This window comes from Fundulus heteroclitus, unplaced genomic scaffold (genome assembly GCF_011125445.2).
Source record: "Fundulus heteroclitus isolate FHET01 unplaced genomic scaffold, MU-UCD_Fhet_4.1 scaffold_46, whole genome shotgun sequence".
NCBI lineage: Eukaryota > Metazoa > Chordata > Actinopteri > Cyprinodontiformes > Fundulidae > Fundulus > Fundulus heteroclitus.
Genome location: NW_023396879.1, coordinates 527,828 through 555,456, shown reverse-complemented (window position 1 = coordinate 555,456; position 27,629 = coordinate 527,828). Strand labels below are relative to the sequence as shown.

The 27,629-nt window shown below is 47.8% G+C and overlaps 1 protein-coding gene across 3 annotated transcripts in view; it reads left to right on the top strand.

The window, feature by feature from the left end:
* The window catches only part of LOC105920054 (phosphatidylinositol 3-kinase regulatory subunit gamma), a 149,860-nt gene extending 122,703 nt beyond the window's left edge, over nucleotides 1-27,157 (top strand). The window contains exons 1-9 of one of the 3 annotated variants that reach the window (XM_012855552.3): nucleotides 10,525-10,952; nucleotides 15,619-15,739; nucleotides 18,906-19,004; nucleotides 19,150-19,330; nucleotides 19,409-19,534; nucleotides 19,619-19,938; nucleotides 21,637-21,711; nucleotides 21,783-21,956; nucleotides 23,270-27,157. In XM_012855552.3, the coding sequence (XP_012711006.2) occupies nucleotides 10,838-10,952; nucleotides 15,619-15,739; nucleotides 18,906-19,004; nucleotides 19,150-19,330; nucleotides 19,409-19,534; nucleotides 19,619-19,938; nucleotides 21,637-21,711; nucleotides 21,783-21,956; nucleotides 23,270-23,465 (1,407 nt within the window). In that variant the 5' untranslated portion in view covers nucleotides 10,525-10,837 and the 3' untranslated portion in view covers nucleotides 23,466-27,157. Of the gene's footprint in view, nucleotides 1-10,524; nucleotides 10,953-12,646; nucleotides 12,755-15,618; nucleotides 15,740-18,905; nucleotides 19,005-19,149; nucleotides 19,331-19,408; nucleotides 19,535-19,618; nucleotides 19,939-21,636; nucleotides 21,712-21,782; nucleotides 21,957-23,269 lie in introns of those variants that run through there. The other 2 variants (XM_036131914.1, XM_036131913.1) reach the window with 2 other exon arrangements.
* The last annotated feature ends 472 nt before the right edge of the window (nucleotides 27,158-27,629 follow it).

Below are 27,629 nucleotides of genomic sequence, written 5' to 3'. Positions count from 1 at the left end.
GCCGTTAGCCGTTAGCCGTTAGCCGCCGCGCTGATGCTCCTCACACATCAGCTCACCATCTGCCAGCGTGTTAACCCTGAGAGGACTGGACCAGGCGGGCGAAAGACGTCGCTAAATACCTTTAGTTCAAAGCTTCACTTCAGAATAAACAGAACGGCTGAGTGTTCAGAGGACAGAGCGAGTATTTATAATAACAGAGCGGCCTTTCTGTGGATCCTTAATCTGCTGATTCTGCATCTAAAGTTGTGGTTGTAGGACTTCAAAGGGTCTGATGTTCCCAACATAGATTAGTTGAAAGTAAACTTGTAGCACGGCATGTAAAAGACCAAGGAAGAGCAGACAAAGCTGCAATCGCTCAGTCCTTCCTGGACCTTGAGGAGCAGAACGATGCATTCAGGCTCCTGGAGCAGAGCTCAGAGAAGTCAGGCTCCGCTTTACGGCACTTTCACTTTCCTTATGTGAGCGGACCAGCACTGCCCCGCAGCTAATCTCCTTTTTTTATAACTCCACTATCATCTCACAGCTCAATGAGGCAAAACTCAAAGGATCAAAATGGGCAAAAACACGTTTTTGAACTAAAATGAATATAGAATGAATATAGTATGAGGGATTGCTGCAAAGCCATGGACAATGCAGACGACTGTCCCTGTGGCTCTACGCTCTTTCAAAGCGTTTTGACGGTACCAGAACAAGTTCTGTTTGGTGTGCGGCGGGTTCAACGGACTATTGGCACATTAAACGTCCCTTCCAGCCTCAGTGGCCTTAGTGACCTTAGAGGCCTTAGTGAAGGGGTCCAGATGGGATTCAGGAGATGAGGGGAGCGCTCTTCATCTAGTTCTGATTTAGAGAGATGTAGATCAGCGTCGCTGGGTCGGTCGGTATCAGCCTCAGAGCCCAGAACTTCCTGAAGGGGTTAAACAGCCAATCCTTTCAGGCCTGAATATATACTTTAATTTCAACATCAAATATTGCTGTAGAACAATTGATAAATCAGGTCAGACGGATCTCAACGAATGTTCCTCTTCAGCTGCTCCTCTCGTGGCCTAAAGCCGGACCAGCGGGGTTTCTGCTCTGCCCCCGTTCCCAGGAAAGGGTTAAACATCCTGTGATTCTGCCGGACCCTTCCAGGACGGTCTGTTCATCCTCCGGTGCCGACTGGCTGCTGCTGCTGCGTGAATAATGCTGAGCCATGGTGCTGCCTTGACAACCAGGAGGGGGGGGGGGGGGTGTGGGCAGAGAGCAAATATAGAAGAGAGGAGGAGGAGGTGATGGGAGTCATGTGGCGCTTTGAGGAATGAAACAAAAGAAGTGAAGAAGACGTAATCCAGACACGCTCTCCCTCTCTGGAGCAGAGATGCTCCTCAGAGCTTCTGGTGCAGAAACAAGCAGCAGATGCCACCTGCAGCACACGGGGCCCAGAGCATTGCATCATGGGATCTGGCCCACAGGGACGCTCACGTTGCAGCATGACATCACGTCTGCAGCTCCGCCTGAGACCCGGAGGAGCTGCAGCCGATCGGGCCGACAGGCTGGGGAGCAGATGACCTCAGAGATGTCCTGATACCAGCGTCTGGAGGAGAACGGCAGTCCTCCACTAATCCAGCCTTTATTCTAGCGTTTTAGCGCTCGCCTGGCCACTCCTGCTGTTAAAGGGTTGCACAACCTTTGAGCCCATAGGAGAGCACCAACACGGTGGAACGTTCTCCTGTCACACCTCCCCAGGTTGGAGACACAGAGAGCGGGATCTTTGACGGGATCTCCCTGAAGTCCTTCTAGCTTTTAGTGCTTAAATGCAGCTGAATCACCTGCAGAGGAGGCAGTTCAGTCATGTGACCCAGGCGTGTCGGGCAGGGAGAGGAAACTGCTCCTCAGGCTCTAGGAGGTCCACAGATCCTCTCTGGTGGCCTCCTCTGCCCTCAGGTTCATCACAGGATTCAGGTCTGAGGTGGAAGATCTGTTGATTCGGATCACTGTCCTGCAGAAACCATGATTGAAAGGCAGGCAGAATCTTGGTCCAGGTCCAAAATCTGAGGAGAACCGGGCGGGTCAGGGAAATCACTGAATCAGCTAACACGGGGCTTTCAATAATCTGGCACCGGCTGTCTGTGGAGACCAGTAAATAAAGGCTAAACATCCCTGGATGCAGTCGGTCCTACAGTGTCGCTGAACTTCATGTGTTATAGAGCTGCGGTTCTGACCCGTCTGGCCCGGCTCAGACCTTCTCTCTGAACCGTTTGTGGCGTTATCACGGAACAAATGGCTGAATAAAAAGCTGAGCGCTCACTGTGGGACCTGATGGTCCGATAGCAGCAGGGATGTAGCACCGCTGCTCATGAGCTGACGCTGGGATTCGTTACGTACCGCTCCCACTTCAGCATCCGTGACCCGAAAGGTTCTACTGCGGTTCTGACAGATTCAGAGAGCATGGAAGGAGAGCCGACAAAGACAGGAGCAGCGTTCTCACCCTGCAGCCTCAGCAACACAAACCAATCAGCTTTAAATAAAGTGCAAGAGGAGGTCACATGGTCAGAGATGCACCAATCAGCCGGACCAGAACCAGAATCAGAAATTTTCTTGGATAAAAACAATCTTTTTACTTTTACAAACACATCAATGTTCAGCGTGTGATGTGAAGGTGAACTGAAATCAGATAAATGATGAAGTATAAATCATTACCCTATATTTTCTTTATTTTGTGTTGCGTTCAGGGTCATTACCTGCAGCGCATTCAATTTTTAATCAGTTGTTGTCCTTGCAAAAGAAACAGAATCTGTCAAACTCACAATCAGCAGTTCAGAAAAAACAGAGTTCAGTTTCTGGTTCATTCAGATCAGTTTTATTCATAAAGCTCCAATTAACATCACATCATCTAAAGTCTCTTTCCAAAGTCAGACTCCATCAGATCCTCCAGGTTGGTGAGAAAGTTTCCTCTCTAAGGAAACCCAGCAGGTTGCATCAAGTCTCTCCAAGCAGCATTCACTCCTCCTGAAAGAGCGTAGAGCCACAGTGGACAGTCGTCTGCATTGTTGATGGCTTTGCAGCAATTCCTCATACTGAGCATGCATGAAGCGACAGTGGAGAGGAAAACTCCCCTTTAACAGGGAGGAGAACCTCCAGCAGAACCAGAACCAGGCTCAGTGTGAACGTTCATCTGCCTCCACCCACTGGGGCTTAGAGAAGACAAAGCAGAGACACAGAAAGCACAGAAGCTCACATTGACCCAGGAGTACTTTCTATGTTAGAGAAGACAGAGCAGAGACACAGAGAGCACAGAAGCTCACATTGACCCAGGAGTACTTTCTATGTTAGAGAAGACGGAGCAGAGACACAGAAAGCACAGAAGCTCACATTGACCCAGGAGTACTTTCTATGGTAGAGAAGACAGAGCAGAGACACAGAAAGCTCAGAAGCTCACATTGACCCAGGAGTACTTTTTATGTTAGATAGTAATAGAGGATGATCTGCCTCCCATGATGATGTCACAGCTAACAGAACGCCAGACCAGGTGTACCTTCTATGAAGAGAAAAATGACAGAGAACAAAAAGTTAAAAGCTGAAATAACAACAAGCCAGAAAGTGCTGATCGGTTCATCTTTAACTCAAACAGAAACCTCCAGGACAAACGGTTTTCCCCTTCTCTCCTCCCTGTGATCATGTTTCTTCTTCTGCTGCATCATTTGGCTCAGCGCTGCCTCCATCCCTCCCCCCCCCCGGCGTTCTGCTGGGCCTCTTCCTCGGCGGTGACGGATGGTACAGTAGCGACCGGGTGACACAGGGGAGCGTGTCAGTGAGACGTACGACGCTGTTTTGTCTCTATCTGAGTCGCTGCTTTATTCCAGCATGCATAAAGTCATGCACGCACACGTGGGCCCTCAGGGGGCCAATTAGAGCGCTAACACGGCAGACTGAAAACTGCACATATGCCCGTTTGTTGGCACAAGTGATGGAGGAAGAACTCTGAGAACAATATTAGTGCTGAACCCGAGCAGATAATGCTGAATGTTGGGGAAAGGTTTTCCATTACTGCTGACCAATCAAAGGGCGGTAATATTCAGTTAGCTCAGACAGCATGAGAACGCCTCACAGCTGCAGCCAAGAGACATTTGATTTGGTTTAACTCTTAGTTTCTTGTGTGTTTGAGAAGTTTTCAGTCTAACCAGACTGTGAGACCTCCAGGCTGCATGTCCTGAATCCACAGCACTGGTTGGACTGTTGGTGCTTTTCTGTCTGGCTAACGCTGACGGAGCCTCAGTCAACACGTTCCCTGGCATTTTTAGCACCAATGAAGATGAGTATAGTTCCTGAAAGAAATGTCAAATCTGGAGGAGCTGAAAAGTAAGACCCCCTTAACTCAAATTGCCCTGAATAAAGTCCAGGGCAACAAAAGTTACCCTTCAATTAATCAGAAGAGTCCAGATGTTCTGGTTCTGGCCTTAGCGGTTCTTCAGAGGAACATCCAGCATCATGGAGACAGAGGAACCCAGCAGACGGGTCAGGGAGGAGGTTCTGGTCCAGTTTACAGCAGGTCAGGTTCTACAGAACCTCCCAGAGTTCTGATCATCATGTGGACCTGGAGAGAGGATGGACCACCTGCAGACCTACCAGGACATGGACGTCCACCTGGACTGACAGGCTGGACCAGGAGAGCATTGATCAGAGAAGCAGGAGGACCATGGTGGCTCTGGAGGAGCTGCAGAGACCCACAGCTCAGGTGGAGGTTCTGTTCACAGCAGAACTGTTAGAACCAGAGGAGAAGGTCATTCTGTTATACGTTTACCAATAACCGTGTAGGAGACACAGCAAACACCTGGTGCTGTGGTCACATGGCGCCTAAATGCTACTTTGAATGACCTTTGACCTGCATGCAGAACGCTTCCTGTGGAGGAAAACCTGCGCCACACATGCTGTGCAGCACGGTGGTGGCAGCATTGTGCTGTGGGGACGTTCGTCTTCAGCAGGGAGAGCTGATGGGAAGACGGATGGAGCTAAACCAGAACCAGGACCATCACAGAGGAGAACCTGTCAGAGGCTGCAGCAGACCTGCAGGGACTAAACAACCCAGAACAGCTAAAAGATCTACCTGCTCTGACCGTCAGAACATTTCACCCAAAACCTAAACCCCCGTTTCCAAGAAGCATAAAGGTTTGGCATTTCTTCCACAGGAGGTCAAGGCGGTCAGATTTAGCGCAGTGAATTTAAATTTAGCAGCGGCGTCCTCGCGCTTAACGCCAGCGGCGTGCAGACTGTAAACTGCAGCAGATAAGTTGCTGGTTCCAGGTGCTGGTGGGTCATCAGATCTCCGTCGCCCTCCGTGGTGTCTACCTCTATCTCTGAGGAAAAGATTAGGACTCGCGTTGGACTCTTTTGTTTGCATAAACAGAGTTTTTTTTTAGCTTTGGCTTGGTGTGCAGGTGGTGTTTGACCTCCAGGAGATAACCGACAACACTGTAACACAGATTACAGCTGAACTGCTCGTTCCTGGGGAACAACCACTGAGCTTTGGGCTCTTCTGGGGGGAAACATCTCCAGGGACACCAGCTTTATCAGAATCTGTCTGCTGCTCACATTTAAATATAAACCTCATGTGACTGGAGCCCAGAGACGGGACAAACAGATAGCCTAGCAGGTGTTCCCCTGATTTACGGTAAGTTAGCCGTGCCGTTCATCCTCAGATGGTTTGCTTGTGAATTCGTGGAAGCGTGTAAATGTCCCCAGAAGCTGCGTCTGCACCCTGAGGTTGAGCCAAAGCTGCAGCGATGCTCCGTGGAATGAGACCATCAGAGAATCTGGAGATGCTTCTGATCAGGGAGCGTCTGCAGCTCGCTACGATCCGGGCCTCCGCCCACCGCCGTCACCTCGTGTCACGCACACCTGCAGATTCATTTCTGTTAAGCTGACAGCGGTCAGAAATGTTCATCACTTAAATGTGCTTAGAAATGCAAAACGGCCTGAATTATTGATGTGCAAACCTGGAGCCAATTATCTTTAGTGTTTCTTCAGGACCTGCTGGCGGACATCTGACCCCTCTCTCTTTGTGGAGCATTAAGATCAGTTGCTCCTAGAAGCAACGCGCGGAGGAAACAAACTAATTCAATTAGGCAGATTTGGGCATTTTCCCTTCATAAAAACCGTTTAAATCTGTTTCCCTTTGATCAGCAGGTCTAAGAATGGAAAATATGTTTCTTTTTAGTGTTAATTAGTTTGTTTTTTGCTGTCTTTACGTCGACTCTATTGATGGTTTCAGAACGCAGCTAGAAACATATTTGTACAGAAAGGCTTTGAGTTAACTGTCACGTTTATTTAGTTAGTTTTTTCTGTGTTTTATGAAGTGCTGGGATTTTATCTGTGTAATAAAGTGTTACTTGATTAAATAGACAGAAAACTGCCATTTGTTTGTGCCTGTAAACACAGCAACAGACGGCGTGCTCTCTGGAGCGAACAGGAATAACCTGGAAAGTCTTGGCTGACTTCCAGACTCATGCCTCTATCCAGAACCCTGCAGCACGTTTTCCTTCTCAGCTAAATGTCTGATGAAGCTCCAGCCGGATAGTTTACAGCCGTTTTCTGGAACCAGAGCAGATCAGAGGTCATCAGCGGCTCCGTCACCAATAAACATCATCTTGGCAGCTAAGCCCAAACCGCCGTGTTGAACAGACGAGCTGCTGCGCTCCATTGCCACAGTCCAGTATGACCTTTAGGTCTCGTCTGTCCAGAATCCTGCAGCCTGTTGGTAGGAGGAACTCTGATCCAGCCGGTTTGGATTTTGTGCAGTGGTGCGATCCGTTGTGCTAATCAGCAAACAGATAACCTAGCAGAACGAGCTTCTCGTTCTCTTTGTAAATAAAGAATAAAATAAACACAGTCTTTAAGTCGTCGTCGTAGTCAGCTTTAATTGTCAGTGGAAGCTGCGTGTAGATCAGGGTCTGCCCTTTAGCTGCGCTTTCATACCCAAGGTTTCTGGCAGCTTACGTAATTAAACTATATTGATAAAATAAAAACAGGTTTAGCGAACTAGCATGCTGCTAAGGAAATGTGGAACTTTCTGACAGCTTCAAAAATGGAAAAACTGTAGGAGGGCTGGATGATTTAAATGCAACCGAGCGTGCCTGACGAAGGAACTTAAAGGGACAAGCAGCTAAATCAACAAGGAGCTGAAGGCAACAGGAGAGGCGGTCCAGAGCTTCACCAGACTAGACCTTCATGAGATCCAGCAAAGATATAAACACGACTGCTTTCTAAATACTGGACATGTCTTTGTCCCAAACATCGTCCTTCTAAGCCCAGGCCTCCCTGCAGGGCTGCAATGGGCAGGTATGCCTTCAGCGATCAGGTGAGAGGCGGGGTTTACCCTGGACAGGTGAGTCTGGTTGGTTGATTGGTAGGACAGTATTTTCCTGCTACTGTTGACACAAATGAGAGAATGTTTTAATTTCTCTCAGTTTAAAAGTAAGACCTGGTGGAAAGAATTCCTCACGTGATTGAAGAGAACATTGGTGCTGGTATTTTATCTGTGATTTAGTGTCAGGATGAAGAGAGAAGCATGTGTAACAGCCTGACCACCAGCTCTGTCCACACGGAGACATTTAACGTGTCAGTTTACAGCAGCTGACTGATCTGAGCGCGCAGAGAACCTGTTTCAGGTCAAGACGATTGGCAGCACAGCTTCAGTTTGACAGTCTAGACACAGCAGCTTCAAACAAAGATCAATGAACCAAATCTGCATCCTTTGATTGAACAGTTAAAAGAAAATGAAAGAGGCAGCGACTACGTTTTCTCCATTTGCATCTTGTTCAAGATACCGTGAGCCAGGTGGAGACATAATTAGAGTCTGGAGCAGAGGGAGAGTCCTCTGGACGCTGCTGTCTTCTATTGTTGGGAAAGTTAAATGGGAAGCAGTGAGCCGACGGCCGCAGACGGTGCAGATTAATTCTCCCGGTCCTGTCATCATTCTCTCTCTCTCTCCCTCCCTTTGTGTGGCGAGGGGCAGAGTCAGTTCCTGTGTCATTGTTCGGGCTCCATCTGCCCCATGCACAGAGCGGCAGCAGCAATTAAACCTGTTTGACACACTTCACAGAGGAGCGTCCGGCACGGGCCATCTGGGAGGCCACGTAATCTGTGTGCGAGAGCAGCTTTGGCTGCAGCTCATTCCCTCCTCCGCTGCCGTCCGCAGACAGACAGAGGCACGGATGGACAAGCAGATTGGAGAGCAGCTCTTTTATTCCAGGCTGCATCCTGAAGTAGGGCGCCACATGCAGACAGAGCAGCTGTAATTCCCAATGCTGGCAGATATTTTATTGATATTAGGCTATTAAGAGGACGTTAGCGTGTGTAGGGGGGGGGGTCTGGGCCTGTCTGGACCATGATCCTGTTGTCCCTTTAAAAAAACACAGCAGTGGTCCAGTTTACATGCTTAGACAGATAAAGAAAATGAGAAAAAGGAGGATGGTGGTTTGGGTTTTCTGTAGGATGAGCTCCTTTGTTCCAGAAAACTTAAAAGTTATTCTAGAATGATTGTATTTTTATGGTTTTTGACCATTTCAGTTTCTGACAGAGGACTCAGAAGCTCCACAACAAATTATTTTGCAATAAAGTTCTGACAAACACTATTTTTTTTATTTGTTTCTAAACATCTACCTGATTGGACACATACAGACCCAGCTAGCCTAGCACATACAGTCTGGTGCTGCTGTGCTAGGCTAGCATTAGCATGTTTCTTTTCCATTTTGATATGACTTGTTGATGATTCAGCCTGTATCATGTGTCACTGTATTTCCAGTCAGCCAAAACTTTACACAAACTGTTTTTCTGTTGTTGTTCTCTCCTTCAGAACCTCAATCACTAGAGGTTCTCTGCCCTGAACCACACACAGTGTGTGCCTATCTGCTCCAACCTAGTCAGCCACTTTATTTACCTTCATTGCTTGTAAAAAAGAAAGATCTCTCTGAAACTGCACTGAGCTGAAGGAGCTGTAATAGGAGTTGCCACATCAGTAAGTTCTGCAGTAACCATGCCACAGAAGTAAAGCAGGAAGAAGTAGAGTACGACAAAAACAAGGAATGCAGGGAGAGAAAAGAGGCGTTTGTGGGCATCGCCGCGTTGTCGGTCCACACAAACGCAGTAAAGGGGAAAAATGTTTCAGTGTAAAACCCCCAATAAACTGAATGGTGTGTGAAACACAACCACAACTCTGAAGTCAGCCATTGTTGTTTGTGTGAGTGCCTGCGTGTTGAAGGAGAGGCATGGTCTACGTTGGTTAGCATGAGCACACAGGTCAGTTTATAGCTGGTTATGTGGATAGGCGTGTCCGGGCGAAGGCAGCCTATAAATGGGAGCCGGATTCAAATGTTGTTGGTTTCAAATGTCTGTCTGCTTCATCTGGACGGGACCTCCTGTCTGACCAAAAAGTTCAGGTACAGCCAAACCGGGCTTCATTTAGACGGGGCCTACAGCATTTCCATCAGGTTGGGTCCAGACCTTTGACTGAGCCCAGTCTATTGTAGATTAGTCACTGCTAACCTGCTAAATGAGGCCTGTAGAGATGGAGATCTTTGGGGTTTTGGTTCTTTGTCTTAGCATTGCGTGCTCTGTCCTTGGGCTGAATATAATGGGATGTCCACTGCTGAGAGCTGAGATGTTTTCCACTGGTGGATAATCTTACCCTCTGCAGAAGGATGGACCTCAGCTAGTTTGGAGAAGACCATAACCCTTACAAGGTTGATGGGGATCAACTGCTCATGGCTTATGGCATCATTTTTATACACACCTGTTTTCTGTTTGTATAGAGGCGCTCTCATTGATGATGGTCAGCAAATCAGGGTATTTTACATCATTGCTAGATCTGTGATTTTCCTAGGAAAACTGGAAGACTGCCGTTCAACTTGTTCTCTGGAGGACAGTGAAACTGGCTCCATGGTTTTATTTTCCAAGAGGATCGCTAATTATCTGGATCCATTGTTATACTTTACTGGAGGACCACAATTAATCTGGATCAATGCCATATTTCTCCCGAAAAACACTGCAAAGCTAGATCGGTGGTCATTGTTCGGCATCACGGGGTCTGTGATGTAATTTGTTTCTGTTAAACTGAAAAACCACAATTAAACTGGAGAAAACTAGCTGAACAGGATCCATGATGACTTATCCTTCTCTGGACAGACTGAGAAGCCACAGCGACACGCTGAGTGTCTGAGGCTGGAGTCATCCTCCTGCTGTGGGCCTGTGAGCCTGTTTGCGCATGCGCAGGGAGGCTGGGCTGCCACGGGGCGGGAGAAAATGGCGTGTCCCACTCTGAGCCTGAACAAGCGGTGACGGAGCAGTAAAATAAATATCCCTGTGGCTAGAAACTGCATTTTATGAGCACATTCATCGATAAAGTGATTATTTAGGTATTTTTAAGCCGTAAACTCTTATGGTAGCTTTGTTAAATCTTTTTGTGGGGACGTTCTGTGTGTAAAGTAGGCCCGTCTCCCCCCGCGAGCCTCGGCGGAGTGGTTCGGTCCGGCCGTTGTCTGCCTCCGCCAGCCTCCATTGCTCAGTGCTCGTCTTAAAAATGGAGCCGTTAGGACGGAGGTTCGTGTGGAGGAGGAGGAAAGGAGACCGCTGACGTTAGCGGCACCGACGGCCCGGTGTGAACCGGTTAAAGAGCGGAACGTTTGTCCCGGTGCGGCGGGCCTCCATGACGAGCCCCGAGCGGTCAGCGTGTGAGAGAAACCCGCGGCGGCCCGGAGCTCGCTGTGAAGCAGGACGGATAAAAGCACATCGGTAGACCGAATTTTCTCACATTTTATACCGGTTCTACCGGTTCTACGCCCCCCCCCCCTCCCTCCCGGTGGAAGTGATGTACAACACGGTGTGGACGGCGGAGAAAGCCGGAGAGGAGGGCGGCTGGCGGGACGTGATGATGCCCTACTCCACGGAGCTGATCTTCTACCTGGAGATGGACCAGCCTCCAGGTAGGCGGGGGGGGGGGGCTGTTGGCGGTCGGTTCGGTTCGTTTCCGGTGGGTTCTGAGGGGATATGTGGTTTATTCAAAGACCCGAGCCCCGCTTTGCTGAAACGGGAACGTTCAAAGCGGGCTTGGTTAAATAATCTGGTGGATAAAACGGGTTTTTAACTCTAAGAGTCCAGATCAGGACTGGTTCCGTCCAGGTGTCCCCGGTACCGGTACCGGTACCGGTAGAGCTGCCACAGATGCATCGGAATCATGGTGTTTCTCAGATAGAGACCAGCCGGTCCGGCCGGTCCAGGCCCAGTTGACCCCTGGGATCAAGGTCTCAGGTTCGACTCCAGAACCAGCCGGTCCAGTTCCCTTCCTCTGGGGGCTGCAGGCTGTTTTAGGGGAACCTTCCCGGCCCACGGCTCCTTAAACCCAGTGAAGGGGTTCATGGTTCTGGTCCTGCTTCATGGTTCTGGTCCTGCTTCGTGGTTCTGGTCCTGCTTCGTGGTTCTGGTTCTGCTTCATGGTTCTGGTCCGGCAGCTGAAATCCTGCGTGGTCTGATGAAAAGCCCAGACTGGGTTAATCTGGGTTCCCAGGTTCTACGCTGGTTCTTCTGGATCTTTCTGCAGGCAGCTTTGCTCGGTGGCTTTAAGGGGGGATGGGGGCTCAGAGGGACGCTGAGGAATCATTGTTCTCCCTCTGCTGGTTCTGGTCGTTTGGGTTCTAGGTTCTGTGATTATTTCACCTGTAACTGATTTAATTTAGACGTTTCTCTGCATCAACCAGCAGCAGCAATAAAGGCTGCAGATAAATGTTTTTATTAATCAGAATATTAATAATGTAGAGAGAAGCTGGTAGAAATGGACGTCAGTCTTTGTTGAACATGAAGTAAAAGTTTCTGAATGAAAGCAGAACTTAGCGATGTGGAGAGATTGCTGACAGTTTCTGATTATATAAACTGTAAAATAAATAATAAAGTTAGATTATGTCACTGCTGCAGCTCTCTGCCCACTTTAGACATTTTACACCTGGAGGAGGTCTGATCCGTTAATTGTTACCTGGCCAATCACTGCACACCTCTCATTTAGAAATGACGTTTTTAAAATCGTGATTAAATGCGATGGATGGTGGCGCCCTGCTTCCTGGTCACCTTGTCTGTCCAGAACCGAACCACTGATTGGGTCGGTTCTGTCCAGAAGCAGCTCCTCCTGCCTGCTCTGCTGGTCTTTGCTTGGTGGCGGCCGCTGTGCACACCTGGCCTGCAGGTGACCTGCAGCGCTGCCCACACAGGAAGTGAGCCGTGTGAAAGTTGAGCTCCGCGCGCTGTAGATGTTTCCCCTGGCTGACCTCCAGCTGCAGGAGGAGAACATCTGGTGGTTCTGTGGGTCCCTGGAGACGCAGCAACGCCTCGTTAGCAGCGTCAGGTGAGGATCCGTCAGGTGAGGATCCGTCAGGTGAGGATCCGTCAGGTGAGGATCGGTGGCCACGTGCTCCATGGGAGCCTGGTCCTGCTGCCTCTCATCAGGACCGTAACCATTGTAACGACCTCCGGAACCACGGCCAGCTCCCACCTGTCGGATTCGGCTCCGCCTCCCTCCGCTCGTGCTGCTGGGAGCCCCGCCTCCCGCTCCCAGGCTGGCCGCTGATTGGCTGAGGGGGCAGAGATTAGCTGGCTCCTTTAGGGTCTGCGCCGCTCTCTGTGCCTCAGAGTGCCTCAGAGCAGCGGCAGGAGGAGGAGGAAGAGGAGGAGGAGGAGGAGGAGGAAGGAGGTGCGATCGGCAGCATGCAGCTAACGGAGAGTCCGCAGCAGGGGGACGGTAGGAGACTCTTCCTCATTTCATCCTCCTCCGCTCGGTCCTCCCCGGCCCAAACCGGCCCAGTTGAGCTTTTCCAGAACTTTCTGGGCTCGTTAGTCCGCTGTCAGCTGGATGCGCGGAGACCACCTGTTCTGGTGGTTCTGGGCCAGCGTGCCTCTCTGAAGTGTGCGTGCGCGTCTCGGAGCGCCTCCTTTGTCTGCGGAGGAGGAGGAGGGGGGGGGGGGTGCTGCGCTGACGGCCCCCTTTGTTCGGCGCCGCTCGCTGCGCCGCGCACCAGTTGACGATGATTTACGGCGCCACACTGGCTCTTTGTTTGCTCTGGACTCAGGACCGCTGCTCTCTGCCAGAGTTCTGCTGAGTTCTGCTGAGTTCTGCTGCAACAGTGTCACCAGGTGTCGGTTCCACTCATGGTTCTTCAGGTTCCACTCATGGTTCTTCTCTGGCAGCTTTTACTGGTTATCACAGAATAACTGGCCCGGGCTGAGCGTGCAGCGCGTTGCAGGAAACTTTGATTTTGCTGCTAAATGTGGAAAAGTTTGGACCAGAACGTGGTGGTTCCTCATGGAGCTGCTGGGAGAACAAAGAGCAGCGGGGTGGAGGTCAGCTGCAGGAGGTGCAGGAGGTGCAGGAGGTGCAGGAGGTGCAGGAGGTGCAGGAGGTGCAGGAGGTGCAGGAGCTGCAGGAGGTGCAGGAGGTGCAGGAGGTGCAGGAGGTGCATGCATGCATGAAGTGATGCGCTCAGGTCTGAACTATTGTTTGGAGGAAGACAAAATGTTCCAGACTGAGCAGCCAATCAGAGGTCAGCATCAGCATCAGTTCTTTACAGGATTCTCCTCCATGAGCAACCAGAACCACCCGACCCAGCTCCTCCTGCGCTGGTTCTGGTCTGAACGGGTTCTGTTGTTTCTGCTCCCTGCAGCTGAGGTCCAGTTCAGACGGGACTCTTTTGTTCTGGCTGATGGAGACAGGAAGGGTTTAAGACATCTTCATCTGTTAAGACTCTACATCTCAGACCATCGTACCTAAAATATAACATCAGCTCAGGCTTTTTGTGCTCTATGGTTATAATAATGTAAAAGTGAAATTTAAAAAACTCTTTTTTTTTTTTTTTTAATGTCTTTTGTTCTGACCCAGAAGAACAAAGTCGTGTGGAAATGCGTTAGTTTCCAAACGCTAGAAAAAGATAATTCAATGATTAACGATCCAATTACATCGATGCAAAGTGGAAATATTGATCCATATCGTCATTTTTAAGATGCACCTTTATTTTGAAATTAAGATTAACAGCTGATCTGTTATTGTTTTAAAATTAGAAGAATGTTGTTTTTTTATTTATTTAAATGGCTGATACCTGTTGGAGCTCAGAAACAAAACTGTTTAATGTTTCTTGTAAGTTTATGTAAATGATGAATTCACTAGTTTATAATGACTTATAATAAACCTTTGTTCACTAGTTTATAGTAGATAACGACATAATCCTTTATTCACTAGTTTATAGTAGATAACGATGTAAATAATCCTTTATTCACTAGTTTATAATAATGACTTATAATAAGCCTTTGTTCACTAGTTTATAGTAGATAACGATGTAAATAATCCTTTATTCACTAGTTTATAATAATGACTTATAATAAGCCTTTGTTCACTAGTTTATAGTAGATAACGATGTAAATAAGCCTTTATTCACTAGTTTATATTAGATAACGATGTAAATAATCCTTTATTCAGTAGTTTATAATGACTTATAATAAGCCTTTATTCACTAGTTTATAATAGATAACGACGTAAATAATCCTTTATTCACTAGTTTATAATAACGACTTATAATAAGCCTTTATTCACTAGTTTATAGTAGATAACGATGTAAATAATCCTTTATTCACTAGTTTATAATAGATAACGACGTAAATAATCCTTTATTCACTAGTTTATAGTAGATAACGATGTAAATAATCCTTTATTCACTAGTTTATTATAATGTATAATAAGGCTTTATTCACTAGTTTATAGTAGATAACAATGTATTATAAGCCTTTATTCACTAGTTTACAATTGATAACGATGTATAATAAGCCTTTGTTCACTAGTTTATTATAATGATGTATAATAAGCCTTTATTCACTATAGTTTACAGTCTGGTGGTTCTGAATGATGGAATTAAATTGGACCCGGTTCCAGGCTGTAGGAGGTCTGGAGGATTCTGGACCCGTGAAGCTGCTGGTCTGCAGGACTGTGAGGTGGAGCTGGTTCTCCTGCCTCTGGACCAGAGTTTCCATCTCTTCTTTTCCACCAAAGTGGATCCAGAACCACACCAGAACCGGCGTGGTTCTTTAAAAGAACCCGTTTGGGTTTCACCGTCTCTGTGAAGGACGACAGTTTACCGGTACCGGTCACCCGCGGGTTCTTCCAGAACTCATCTGAACGTTGCCTCAGAACTTTGCCTCCTTGGTTGTTGGTCTCCACGACCCGCTCCAGATCCACGGGTCTGGGCTCAAAGTACCAGTTTACCGGGCCAGAGCCGGTGATGGTGGAAATACACAGAGCTGTAGCTCAATGAGGAATGACGGTAGTTTAGTACCACAACCAGTGGGTGGTTCTGGGACCAGTGGGTGGTTCTGGGACCAGTGGGTGGTTCTGGGACCAGTGGGTGGTTCTGGGACCAGTGGGTGGTTCTGGAACCAGTGGGTGGTTCTGGGACCAGTTGGTGGTTCTGGGACCAGTGGGTGGTTCTGGAACCAGCTGCTGCAGTAAAGCGGTTGTGCTTCATGAATTCTGCTTTTGGTCTTTGGTCTCCATGTGGAATGTTCTGAAATTTTCTGCTCGGACCCGGTGGGACTTTTCACGTCTCTTCCTCTCTCCTGCAGCTCTTCCTCCCAAGCCGGCCAAGCCCCAGCAGTCGTCCCCAGCCGGAGGCAGCAGCAGCGCCACCGATGGGCCGGGAGGCTCGCTGCAGGACGCGGAGTGGTACTGGGGCGACATATCCAGGTAGCACCGCCCTGCAGACATGGTCCATTCATCCAGAATGATGGAAAACATGATCAGAACAATCTGATCCCCTTATATTCTGATTAAAAGTCTAAATGACGGACAGAGGTGGGCACACAGACTTTAAATGTTATCAGGATGTGTTGTCATAGCAATAAAAACCTCTTCATGGGCCGCAGAGCCCCATAAACACAAATACTGGCCTTAACAAACATTTAAAATATTAAAACAAAATTCAGACCAGGCTTCATCACACTAACTGCATAAAGCATGCATTTTATCACTAAATCCTCCTCAGTAAGTACCTTTAATTATATTTTAGACATACTGATGCTCCCTGGGAACCAATAGTGGAGAAGATGAGCAGAAAGCAGAGTTACAGTTTATAATAGAGAAAAAACGCTGATCTGATGTAAAGTTGGTTCTGAAGCAGCAGAGGATGAGCTAACGGCTGAAATAAGAGTCAAAAATCAGTAATACTGATCATATGTAAAACCCTAAAAAACATGAAATATTCACAGTGGAAGAAACACCAGACTGTTTACAGAACTGTGAGAAAATATGCATGATGTGGAAAACAGCAGAAATGACAATACTGGCAGTTTTTGAGCTTTTCAGGCATCGTTACTTAGAACTCACCGCTGTCATGATATAGTTATATTATAATAAATAACTTATAACGATAAACGCCCACCCGATGGACTACGATGGTTTCCTCTTTATTACAGAGGAATTTAAACATAAACATTAAAAACAGAAATGAGATAACAATAACAGAATAATTAGACGCATTAAAAGCGTGAGGATGAAGAACAGGAAACTTGTTTTGCCAAGAAAGATAAAGAGTCATGAAAATAATATAAAATCTAACAATAACAGAAATATTAATGTTAAATTAACATTAATTATTTAGGTTCAGCAATATCTAAATATCAGGCCATCGGATTTTAATGGCCTGTTTATTCTTTGGCAATAATAATATTAGTAGTAGTAGTAGTAGTAGTAGTAGTAGTAGTAGTAGTAGTAGTAAAGGTTTTTTAAAAAGGTGCTTTAAATCCGAGCCTCATCACCTGACTATTAATAATATTATTATTATTAATAATAATAATAGTCAGGTGATGAGGCTCGGATTTAAAGCTCCTTTTTAAAAAGAACCTTTACGCAGATATTAAACATAATTGTCATTAATTCAACATTTGTGTATTTCAATTTTACCGGCCTGCAGAATTATTCATACCCTTAAACTTTTCCACATTTTCACATTACAGCCTCAAACATAAATATATTTTATTGTAATTTTATGTCAAGGACCAACATAAAATAATTTTCAGTTGTGAAGTGGAAAGATTTTTTTTTTTTTTTTTTTTTTTTTTTTTTTTTTTTTTTTTTTTTTTTTTACAAAAAGTGGAAAGGACATTGTGCAAAAGTATTCATGCCCAAGTGAATACTTTGTGGCACCACCTTTCTTTGTCTTTGCCAGCTTTGTTTTCCTCGTTCTTCTTTGCTAAACGGCTCAGTCAGGTTGGATGGAGAACGTTTAACAGTTTTCAGATTTTACCACAGATTTGGGTTTAGGTCTGAGCTTTGACTAGGCCGTTCTAACACATTTTTATTCTTATTATTCCTTTATTTAGCAGGAAGTCCCATTTGGAATTCAGAATCTCTTTTAGAAGACAGACCTGGCCACGGCCGCAGCCAAAGCTCAACCAGGGACTACATAATAAACATAAAGTTACTTTTTCATGGTATAAGAAATAGAAAATAACTCTGAGCTGTCTGCTGCTCCCTGGACTCCATGATGCTGTTTGTTCCTAACCTCTGAGTCCATCAGGGAACACACAGGTGACCTGCTACACCCAGAGAAAAGGGGCTGAATACTTTGGTTCACCGCACTTTTCAGACTTTGATTGTAAAAATGTTTTAAATCATGTATCATTTTCTCTCTGTGTTGGTCTTTGGCACCAGATGCTAATAAAACGTCTGTCTGTGGATATAATGGGACAAAATGTGGAAAAGTGTGAATACTTTTGGAAAACCCGTGTCATCTCAAGGCTCTTTACAGTTTTTATTATTGGTCCAGTGTAAGATGATCATCTGAAGCAGGGGTGTCAAACTCATTTTGGTTTAGGGGCCGCATTCAGCTTAAGCTGATCTTAAGAGGGCTACACGAGTAAACTCATTGCAAGATTAAATAGAACTAATAAATGTGGACTTGTTTATTTTTATATTAAATTAATTTTACTTAAAAACGCTGAGGTTATTCATAATATATTGTGTAAAAGTGAAGTATGTGCAATTTCAACAATACTGTTACTCAGTTAAACATTTACTTGCATTATGCATAAGAACTGATCACAGTGATTGGACAATGTTGAAAAACATTTATTCACATTTTTTGGAACTTAAAAACACTGTCCTGCATGACAAAATACATCAAATAGATAAAAATTAAGAAATTATTTAAATTTTTCCACACCTGAAGCTTAATCTGCTAATTAAAGCACAGCGTCCCTCATGGACAATATAGGAACTGCAGATTTTCAATTAAACGAAGTACATGTTTATTTTTCAATAATTGTTTTTATATCATTCTCTTCCTTTTATCTCCTCTTTCTTTCACCTTTTCTTTTTTTCTTCTTGTTCTTCCTTTCCTCTCCTACTTTCCCATTGTAGTGTCCATATCATTTGAGATATTCCCCGCATGAATCATAATAAAACTATTCACATTCATAAATCAAGCGGAGCACTATATTGCTCCACTTGTGAAAGTCAAATCTGATGAGCTCTTTTTGGCATTAAGACAACAATTCTTATTGCCACATTGCCAGACAGGACACGGGGGGGATTTTTTTTAATTAATTTTTTTTTTTTTTTTTTTTTTTTTTTATAATAATGCATTTAGCCACCGGGCTGGACTAAATTGTTCGGCTGGCCGGATCTGGCCCACGGGCCGTATGTTTGACTCCCCTGATCTGAAGTGTTTTCATAGGATATGAGCAGAAAATCACCATAATTACCAGAAATAAAGCCGTCAGTCGGTTATTTAATCTTTGGTCCCTGAAATGGTTTCCTTCATTAATATTATTGCTGTACTTCCTGAGTGGGAGCAGCTCTGCCAGCAGGGGGCGTGTGTGAGCAGGTGTGTTTACCAGGTGTCTGTGTTCAGGGAGGAGGTGAACGAGAAGCTCAGAGACATGCCGGACGGGACCTTCCTGGTGCGGGACGCCTCCACCAAGACGCAGGGAGACTACACGCTCACCCTCAGGTAGGGACCGCTTCACGCCGCCGCCATCCGCCCACAGCGCCGCCGCCGCCATCCGCCCACAGCGCCGCCATCCGCCCACAGCGCCGCCGCCATCCGCCCACAGCGCCGCCCACAGCGCCTCACGCTCTCCCCCTTCTCTCCACAGGAAGGGAGGCAACAACAAGCTGATCAGGATCCACCACAGAGACGGGCGGTACGGCTTCTCTGAGCCGCTGACCTTCAGCTCGGTGGTGGATCTCATCAACCATTACAGACACGACTCTCTGGCTCAGTACAACGCCAAGCTGGACGTCAGGCTGCTCTACCCGCTGTCCCGCCTCCAGCAGGTGAGCCCCCCCCCTACCTGAGGGTTGGCAGGGAGCATGTGGGGACGGCGTGACTCCAGCGCTTCTCTCCTCCTGCAGGAGCAGCTGGTGAAGGAGGACAACGTTGACGCGGTGGGGAAGAAGCTGCAGGAGTACCACAGCCAGTACCAGGAGAAGAGCCGAGAGTACGACCTGCTGTACGAGGAGTACACCAAGACCTCACAGGTAAGCCCCCCCACAGGTGTGCTGGTTGACCCTGCTCTGCTGGCCGCCCACCTTCACCTCCTCCTCCTCCTCTTCCTCTCCCAGGAGATCCAGATGAAGCGGACGGCCATCGAGGCCTTCAACGAAACCATCAAGATCTTCGAGGAGCAGTGCCGCGCGCAGGAGCGCCACGGCCAGGACTGCGTGGAGCGCGTCCGCCAGCAGGGCGGCGCCCAGGAGACGGAGCGCATCACGGTGAACTTTGAGAAGCTCAAGTCCCGCCTGGGCGAGATCCACGACAGCAAGGAGCGTCTGGAGCAGGACCTGAAGATGCAGGCCGGCGACAACCGCCAGACCGACGAGAAGATGAACGGCCTGAAGCCCGACCTCATCCAGCTCCGCAGGATCCGCGACCAGCACCTGCTGTAAGTCCTGGGAGTTAATCTGTGTCATGTGACCGGGCGCCTCTGAGCAAGGCACCTAAACCCGCCTGCCTACTGATCTGTGCCTGAATGTGGCTCCAGGGTAAAAAATGTCGGACACGACCAGAAAAGCTCCAGACGGGTTCATGTAGTGGGGGGGGGGGGGTGGATGATGTCATCGTCTAATTAGCATATTTGTTCTTACATTTGTGACCTGAGCCGTAGGAAGCTTATTGCTAATTAAATTTGTTTGGAACGACCTTTTATGGAATGATTTATGAATTTTATCACATGGCCTGAATTCACTCTACATAAAGCAAATTGTTCCAGATAGACAGGTTATCAGAGTGAGCTTATGAATCAAATTCAGGGGATTATTTTAGTGCAACAGTCGTATTTTTCAGACTATAAATCACTTTTTTTTCCATAGTTTGGCCGATCCTGTGACTTATATTCAGGTGAGACTTGTATATGAAATTTAAATGGTAAATAATACTGACCAACATGATCCAAGGAGTAAACATTACCGTCTATAGCCACAAGAGGGCGCTCTAAGCGTGTGAAAACTACATGCTGCTCCTGTAACACTTATATTAACTCATAGAGAACAAAGACTGAACATATATACATGTGGTGTGTCTGTCAGTCTGCGTTCACACAGCAAAGCGTTGTGAAGCTCTAAGGACCGAGACAGAACCTGTTACTGGGCTGTGAAGCTAACAGCAGCTAGCGCTAGCTAACAGCTCTGTTGTTGTGGCAGGTTACAACTTCTCTGATGCACGTGAGCTTTATGTTGCTCTGAAACATCCGTGTCGTACTGTTAGCTTAGCATGTAGCATCGTCTGATTTAGGCGTAATTCTGACCACGTTACAAGCCGTTAAGATGAAATGCGCTGGCACCTGTTGGATTGTGTGAAATTAATTTCTGAATAAGTGCGTATGGTCCTGTGCGACTTTTGTTTTTTTTGGGTTTTTTTTTCCTTCTTTATGCCGCATTTTTTGACTGATGCGATTTATATTGTGGAGCGACTTATAGTTAGAAAAATACGGTAATTTATAAACTCCTCTGCTCTTTGCTCTGACTGCTACAGCTGCTGAGTTGTGCCTGTAAGACAGCGCTGAGGGAAGAGGAAGTAGCTCATGGCTGCTGCCTCAGTACAGCAACTTTCCATTCCCTCAGCGCTGTCTCACAGGCACACCACAGCTGCTGCTGCCTCGCATCAGAGGGAGTTAGAGGAAAGGAGAGCAGAGCCACTCCATTCTGATCCCGCCATGGATTACACAGCTGGTAATAAATATGAAGTAAATACGACTTCTTTCTGGTCTAGTTTATATAGTGTGGATTCAGGCAATGCATCAAAATTCATAAATCATGTCATGAAGGTCATTAGTAGTTCCAAACACTTTTAATCACTTATTTTTCCTGGCAAAGCTTCTTATTCCTACAGCCTTGGTCACTAAAGCATGAACAATTATGCTAATTAGACGATGACCTCATCCCCCCCAACCACCGCCGCAGTTTTAAACGATCATGGAGGAAACCCTGGCAGAGGTTGTTGGTTTTCAGTTCTCGCTGCGTGGAGCTGAGCTCACTAAAGCCGTCGTTTCTAGAGAAAACGTCTAAAATTGTTGCTTTCGCTGCTGAGAAGCTTTGATGGCGGTCTTTAGGCAGACCCAGTAATGCCTGTTTCCTCTCCTCAGGTGGCTCAATCAGAAAGGAGTCCGGCAGAAACGGATCAACGACTGGCTGGGCATCAACGGCGAGAGCGCTGACCAGTGAGTGTGGCTCCTCCCGTTAACCGGTTCAGGTTCAGGTCTGCGTGCTCACCCTGTTTCTGTGCAACCAGAGGCTACCTGATGAGCGAGGAGGAGGAGGAGGACCTGCCTCACCACGACCAGAAGAGCTGGTTCGTTGGCGCTCTGAACCGGGCGCAGGCGGAGGAGCTGCTGGTGGGGAAGCCTGACGGAGCGTTCCTGATCCGGGAGAGCAGCAAGAAGGGCTGCTACGCCTGCTCTGTGGTGTGAGTACGGCCGCCGCTCTGCAGGACAGCAGTCCGCCATGACGGTTCCCCTCTGGAGAACCCCACACAGAAATAAAAATGCTCCTTAGAACCGAGATCAGAAAGTACACCTGGTTCACACGTCCTTTACTAGGCTGCACAGAAGTTTGAGTTCAACCTCGAGTGCAGAAACAATCGTCCTCAACAGACTCTAGAAGTCCAGGAAACCGTGCTGGTACCGAGTCGGTCCAGTTCAGGTCAGAAAGTTTCCTCTCTAAGGAAACCCAGCAGGTTGCATCAAGTCTCTCCAAGCAGCATTCACTCCTCCTGAAAGAGCGTAGAGCCACAGTGGACAGTCGTCTGCATTGTTGATGGCTTTGCAGCAATCCCTCATACTGAGCATGCATGAAGCGACAGTGGAGAGGAAAACTCCCCTTTAACAGGGAGGAGAACCTCCAGCAGAATATAGAAATCATATCGATCGATAGTGCAGCCCTGACCGTCCCATGCTGTGCTCTCTGAAGGAGGCGGAGCTTAGTATGGAGGTTCCTGGGTCTGCGTTGTGATTGGCTGGGAGAATTAATGACCATAGAATCAACCTACATGATTGGGTAGAATGCAAAAGGAAGGAAAACTCATTTAACTTTTTATTAACCCTTGTTTTTCTCTCATCGATCGATTATATATAGTTATTGAATGATCATCCAGCTCTACCCAAAACCCAGGAGGCCGTGGGTTAGGGTTAGTTGCTACAATTTCTAACTCAATGTTTCGATACCCAGGAAAATATTCAATACCACAGGGATAAAAAAAAATTACAAAGGCATAAAAATACTTTCTTTACACGAAAAACTCCATTTTCAGTCTCAACATGAAACCAGCGAGTTAAATAAGTGGAAATAAAGGCTAAATAAATAACACTATAACACATTCCTAGGAGCACGCTAGCTAATCACACATCAGTAATGCGTTTAATGTGTTAAGTTAAAATAGAACGTAACTTTATTAAGCTGTAGGAGTTCATCATGATGTTAATAAAGTCAAAGGTCCGTTTGCTCTCAGGACTTCCAGATCTCTGGCTTTTAAAATATTTAGTACTGATGAAGTTAGTAATGTATCCTGATGCAGGGCATCCATGCTCTGCAAAGTGTCGATACTAGACTTTGACTAGGCCACAGCAGCACAGGGCTGCTGTGGCCTAGTCAAAGCCCGGCTTCCCTGCAGTTAAATCAGGACCTGCTGACAGTTTTCTGAGCGTAGAGGTGGAACCAGGTGTACTTTCTCCTGACCCGCTCATGCCCTCTGACCTGACGGCGTGTCATGTGTCCCCTCAGGGTGGGCGGCCAGGTGAAGCACTGCGTGATCCTCAGCACGCCGCGCGGTTTAGGCTTCGCTGAGCCCTTTGACCTTTACGGCAGCCTGAAGGAGCTGGTGCTGCACTACCGCCGCGCCTCGCTGGCGCAGCACAACCAGGCGCTGGACGTGCGCCTCGCCCACCCCGTCCACGCCCAGCCGCCCGTCTGCAGGTGAGCCCGGCGCCGCAGGGGGCGGAGCCAGCACGCCGGACCGGGAGCTACAGAACTATTTCTACTAGAACTGTTCTTCACAGACTGCTGGATTTGCACAAAGAAGTTTTTAGATGTTTGTGAATGTGAAGCTTCACTGAAGGAAGGAGGCGGCGCCCTCAGGTCCAAACCGCCCCAGGCCCGCTCCAGGCCCGCCTCAGGCCCGCTTCAGGCCCGCCTCCTCCGCCGTCTGCAGGAGAAGAACGTAGCAAAGCCTGGCGCCGCCGCTGCTGGGGGGGGGGTTCTGTACGTTGGTGAGCAGAACCACAGCTGGGTTCTGACTCCTTTATAGAACAGAAAAGGTTCTCCAGTTTGCTCTCCTTCCTTCAGACCGGTTCTGGTTCTGGTTCACGTCGATTCAGGCAGAACTCCAGCAGCTCAGAGCCGCCTCGGTTCTGGTCCGGTCCGGCTCACTAGGAACAATCGGCTTTTCTAGCATCAGACGCTGTCGGCGCCGCAGAGGTCCGACTTCTCAGAACTCTGCTGACACCTGGTGGTCCAGTTGGAACCTGCAGCCAACAGCTGTTGGTTCTGACCGCAGCGTCTATTTCTATAAATGTGGGTTCTGGACCGGCCCGGTTCCACAGAGCCGTTAGAGGTTCTGGTAGGTTACGGCCCAGATGAGTCCTTCCACCTTTGGGCCGGCTGCTTCGGTTCTGAAGGTCCGGCGGGTCGCAGGCAGAACCTCAGCAGGTTCCCTGAACCTTCGTCTGAACCTGGAGAGCAAACGCGGCGGCCGGTTCTGCCTCTTTGGGTTTTAGTTGGGTTCTGGTCAGACGGAGCCTCTCCTCCCATCGGTACCGGTTCTGATGGGTCAGCTGTCTGTGGAGCTGAAAGCCATCCGCGGTGGGTTCCCCGTCCCGTTTGGACCCGGTTCTGCTGCTGAGCGTCTCCGGTACCCACCGGGTCAGGTCCTCGCTGTGGTCCTGCAGAACCAGAGCCGTTTACATGCCTGGAATAGCCCACACCGTCAGCAGCGGACCTGGAGACGGGCCTCCAGCGCCGCGGACTGGACCCGGCAGAACTCCAGCAGAACTCCAGCAGAACTCCAGCAGAACTCCAGGCCCGTTCCACTTTCTCTCCTGCGTTTCAGCACAAAGTACCGGAGCGGTTCTGGTCCGTAGCTCCTGGACGGTCGGCCCATCCCGTCTTCAAATGGAGGACGGTGGCAGAACCAGAACACGTTGCTGAACGTGGGTGGTTCTGATCCGTTTGGGTCGGGCCGACCGGACCGGGAGCGTTTCCGTTTTTCCCCCTCAGGTGTTTTCAGGTTTACCACAACAAGCCAGCAAATCAGGGTTTTTCTGCTTCTGGGACCCGGTTCTCCCCGCCGGGCCGACTGGGTTCTGGTTCTGGTTCTGTTGGACCCTCCTTCCTGTCTGCATGGGGAACTCGTTCTACTTGAAGTGTGGCATCGGCCGCCGTTGAATGTCTTTCTATGAGAATTTATTAAAGTTTTAACCAAGAAGAGTCGCTTTGTGTTTATGCTGAGCAGAGTTTTATCCAGAGGACGTACGGTTCTGGTTCTGGTTCTGGTTCTGGTTCTGGTTCTGGTTCCGGGCAGGAGAAGCTCTCCTCCCTTCATGCAGGGCTTGTATTGCACACATTTAGCTGTGATGTCTCACCACTCAGATATAAATCTATATTTACAGTTTATATGAAGCTCAGAGGAGGAAGCGCCGGTTTTTGTCCCTGAAACATTCAAACCAAAGATTTTAGTTTTTTATCGTTTTCTTAGATTTTTATTTGTTTTCACGGAGGACGGCTCCGCGTGTCAAATCCTGGTTCAGAGACATTCCAGAGGTTAAAACCTGAAACGACCAAAAGTGGCAGCTTCCTGCGGTTCTGTTCGCTCAGCAGAACCAGGGCAGGAGTTCTGAGCGGCCCGGCTCTGGGTCCGTGTTCCCCATCATGAATAATTCTAATTATCATGAAAGGTTTCTATGAGCCGTTTCTGTCCGTCCCAGATTGGTCTGTTAAACGCCGTTTATGCAATTCCTTTTATTCTTTTTCCTTTTTCTGATTAACGATCAGCTGCAGCCGCTGGTCCATTAGAATCGACTTTTATCAGGAAGAAAGGAGCTGAAAATCTGACCAACATATCCACTAAAAGCAGAATTCAGTCTGACGGGGCTGGGCCGCACAGACCAACACTGACCTCCATGTTTTCAGGCTGAACGCCGATTTAATGAGATAATTATGATTCTTTCTTTTCATAAAGTAATCAGAAAAGACGTCTGGGTGTCAAAGCGTTGTCCCAAATGTCAGAGGCACGTTTTTAACAAACAGCTGCAGATAAATATGAGAAACAGCTGAAAAATAAGCGACTGGAAGGCGTAACGATTAGAAATAAAAACGTTCTAGTTTAATAAATCTCTTTTTAACGGCCCAGCCCTGACGTCCAATCAGGAAAAGCTACAGATTAATCTTAACCGAGCCTTCGTTGTTTGTCCAGAACTTTTCTGCAATTAATAAAACTGCTGGAAATACGGCAGCCTGGAAGGGAGAAAGTGATTCTAACCAGCTGAGGTTTCCGTTGGATGATTTCCTGAGACTCCTCCTTCCTGTCGGCTGAAGCCACGGTCAGCGGGTCAAACCAAAACCTTCTGCGTGTTTACGTTCTCCGACTGTTGGGTCGAGGTTCCCTGCTCAGGAGAACCCGACTCCTTCCTCTGGGAAACGGCGGGCCCGGTTCTCCGGGCGTCTCCGCTCGGCGCCGGCCAGGACTGTTAGCCGCCGGCCGCCCGGCGCTTTTCCTCTGCAAAGTTTTATTTGCAGCGACGGTTTGAAAAAGGTGTGAATGTGGCGGAGGAGTCAGCTTCTGCCCAGCACAGCTTCTGATACACAAATACGTCATTTTAAGAAAAAAAGACAGAAGGTGATTTTTAGAAAGTGTATATGCCACCCGTCCTGTTCTCCTCCCCTTTTACAGATCAGCATGCATATTTGGTACTTGACTGTTGTTTTTTTGTGTAAAAAAATAAATAAAAATGGAAATTGTTAAAAAGATGTCTTTGGAAAACAACTGTTGTCTGTTTTTGATGTTTTCTGATCTGAATCATGAGCAAATTTAACCTCCAACAGCCTCTCGTCCTTTTCTGTCCGTTGTTTGATGCTAAAGCGCCGCCAAGCCGAGAAAGACGACCTTTAAAGTCCAAAACTTGATTTATCTTCTGTCTCCATGCGGGGGTGTCCAGACGGGACGGGGCAAATATTTAAGTAACAAACACCCACAGGACAAAAAAATAAGCAAGTTTTACGTTTCAGCTGCTGCAGTTAAACCTGCAACACTTCAGTGAAACAAACGTTCTGTGAGGTTTAAGTTTAATTAAAAGCTTCTGAGTAAAAGTTACAGCAACCTGGACAAAAAGCCGGTTATTAAAGATGAATCCTTTGTTTCCCGGCCGTGGAGACGTTTTGCCCCAACGTCTCCACGGCCGGGTTGAGCCACAGTCATGGACCAGTTCTGGCCCCCGGCCCGCGGGTTGGACACCCCCCCCCCCCCGGCTCAGCGAGTCTTTCTCGGCCCGCTGCTGCTCAGCGCCGCACTTTTCTCTCTGGTATCGGTTGCAGAAGTTTGTTGGTTGTAAACTTTGTATCGGTGGAGCTCCGCCTCGCTCGTTCTGTTGCAGAATAAAGAAAATATTTTGATCAAACGCAAACTCCCGTCTCGCCGTCTGTCTTTCCCATCATGCCCGGCGGTCCTCGCAGCGAGGCGGGGCCCCCTGAGGCCGGTACAGCGTGGGAGGAAGCTGGAGTACCAGGAGAGAACCCGGATGTACCGAGAGAACAAGACCCAGGCTGGGATTTGAACCCAGGACCTCTGGCTGCAAGGCACTAGTGCTGCTAAGGGAAGCCGAAGGGGGGGGGGCAGCATGAGAGGCTGAAACCGTAAAAGTAAAGATCTCCTCCTTGGTGGTGGAGAAGGTTTATTCTTAAAATCTGTTTTTAATCAACTTTAAAATCAAAGTGTTTCTAGTTAAACAGCGAGTCTTCCAGGCTCCACTAACTGGGTCAAAAGATTAATAAGAATAAAAACAGTAAAAAATAAAGACCTGCACTGTAAAATCCATTACATTTGCAAAGGGTCCTGAAAGGAGTCCTGGGTCTGCTCCCAGGGCTCCTTTCA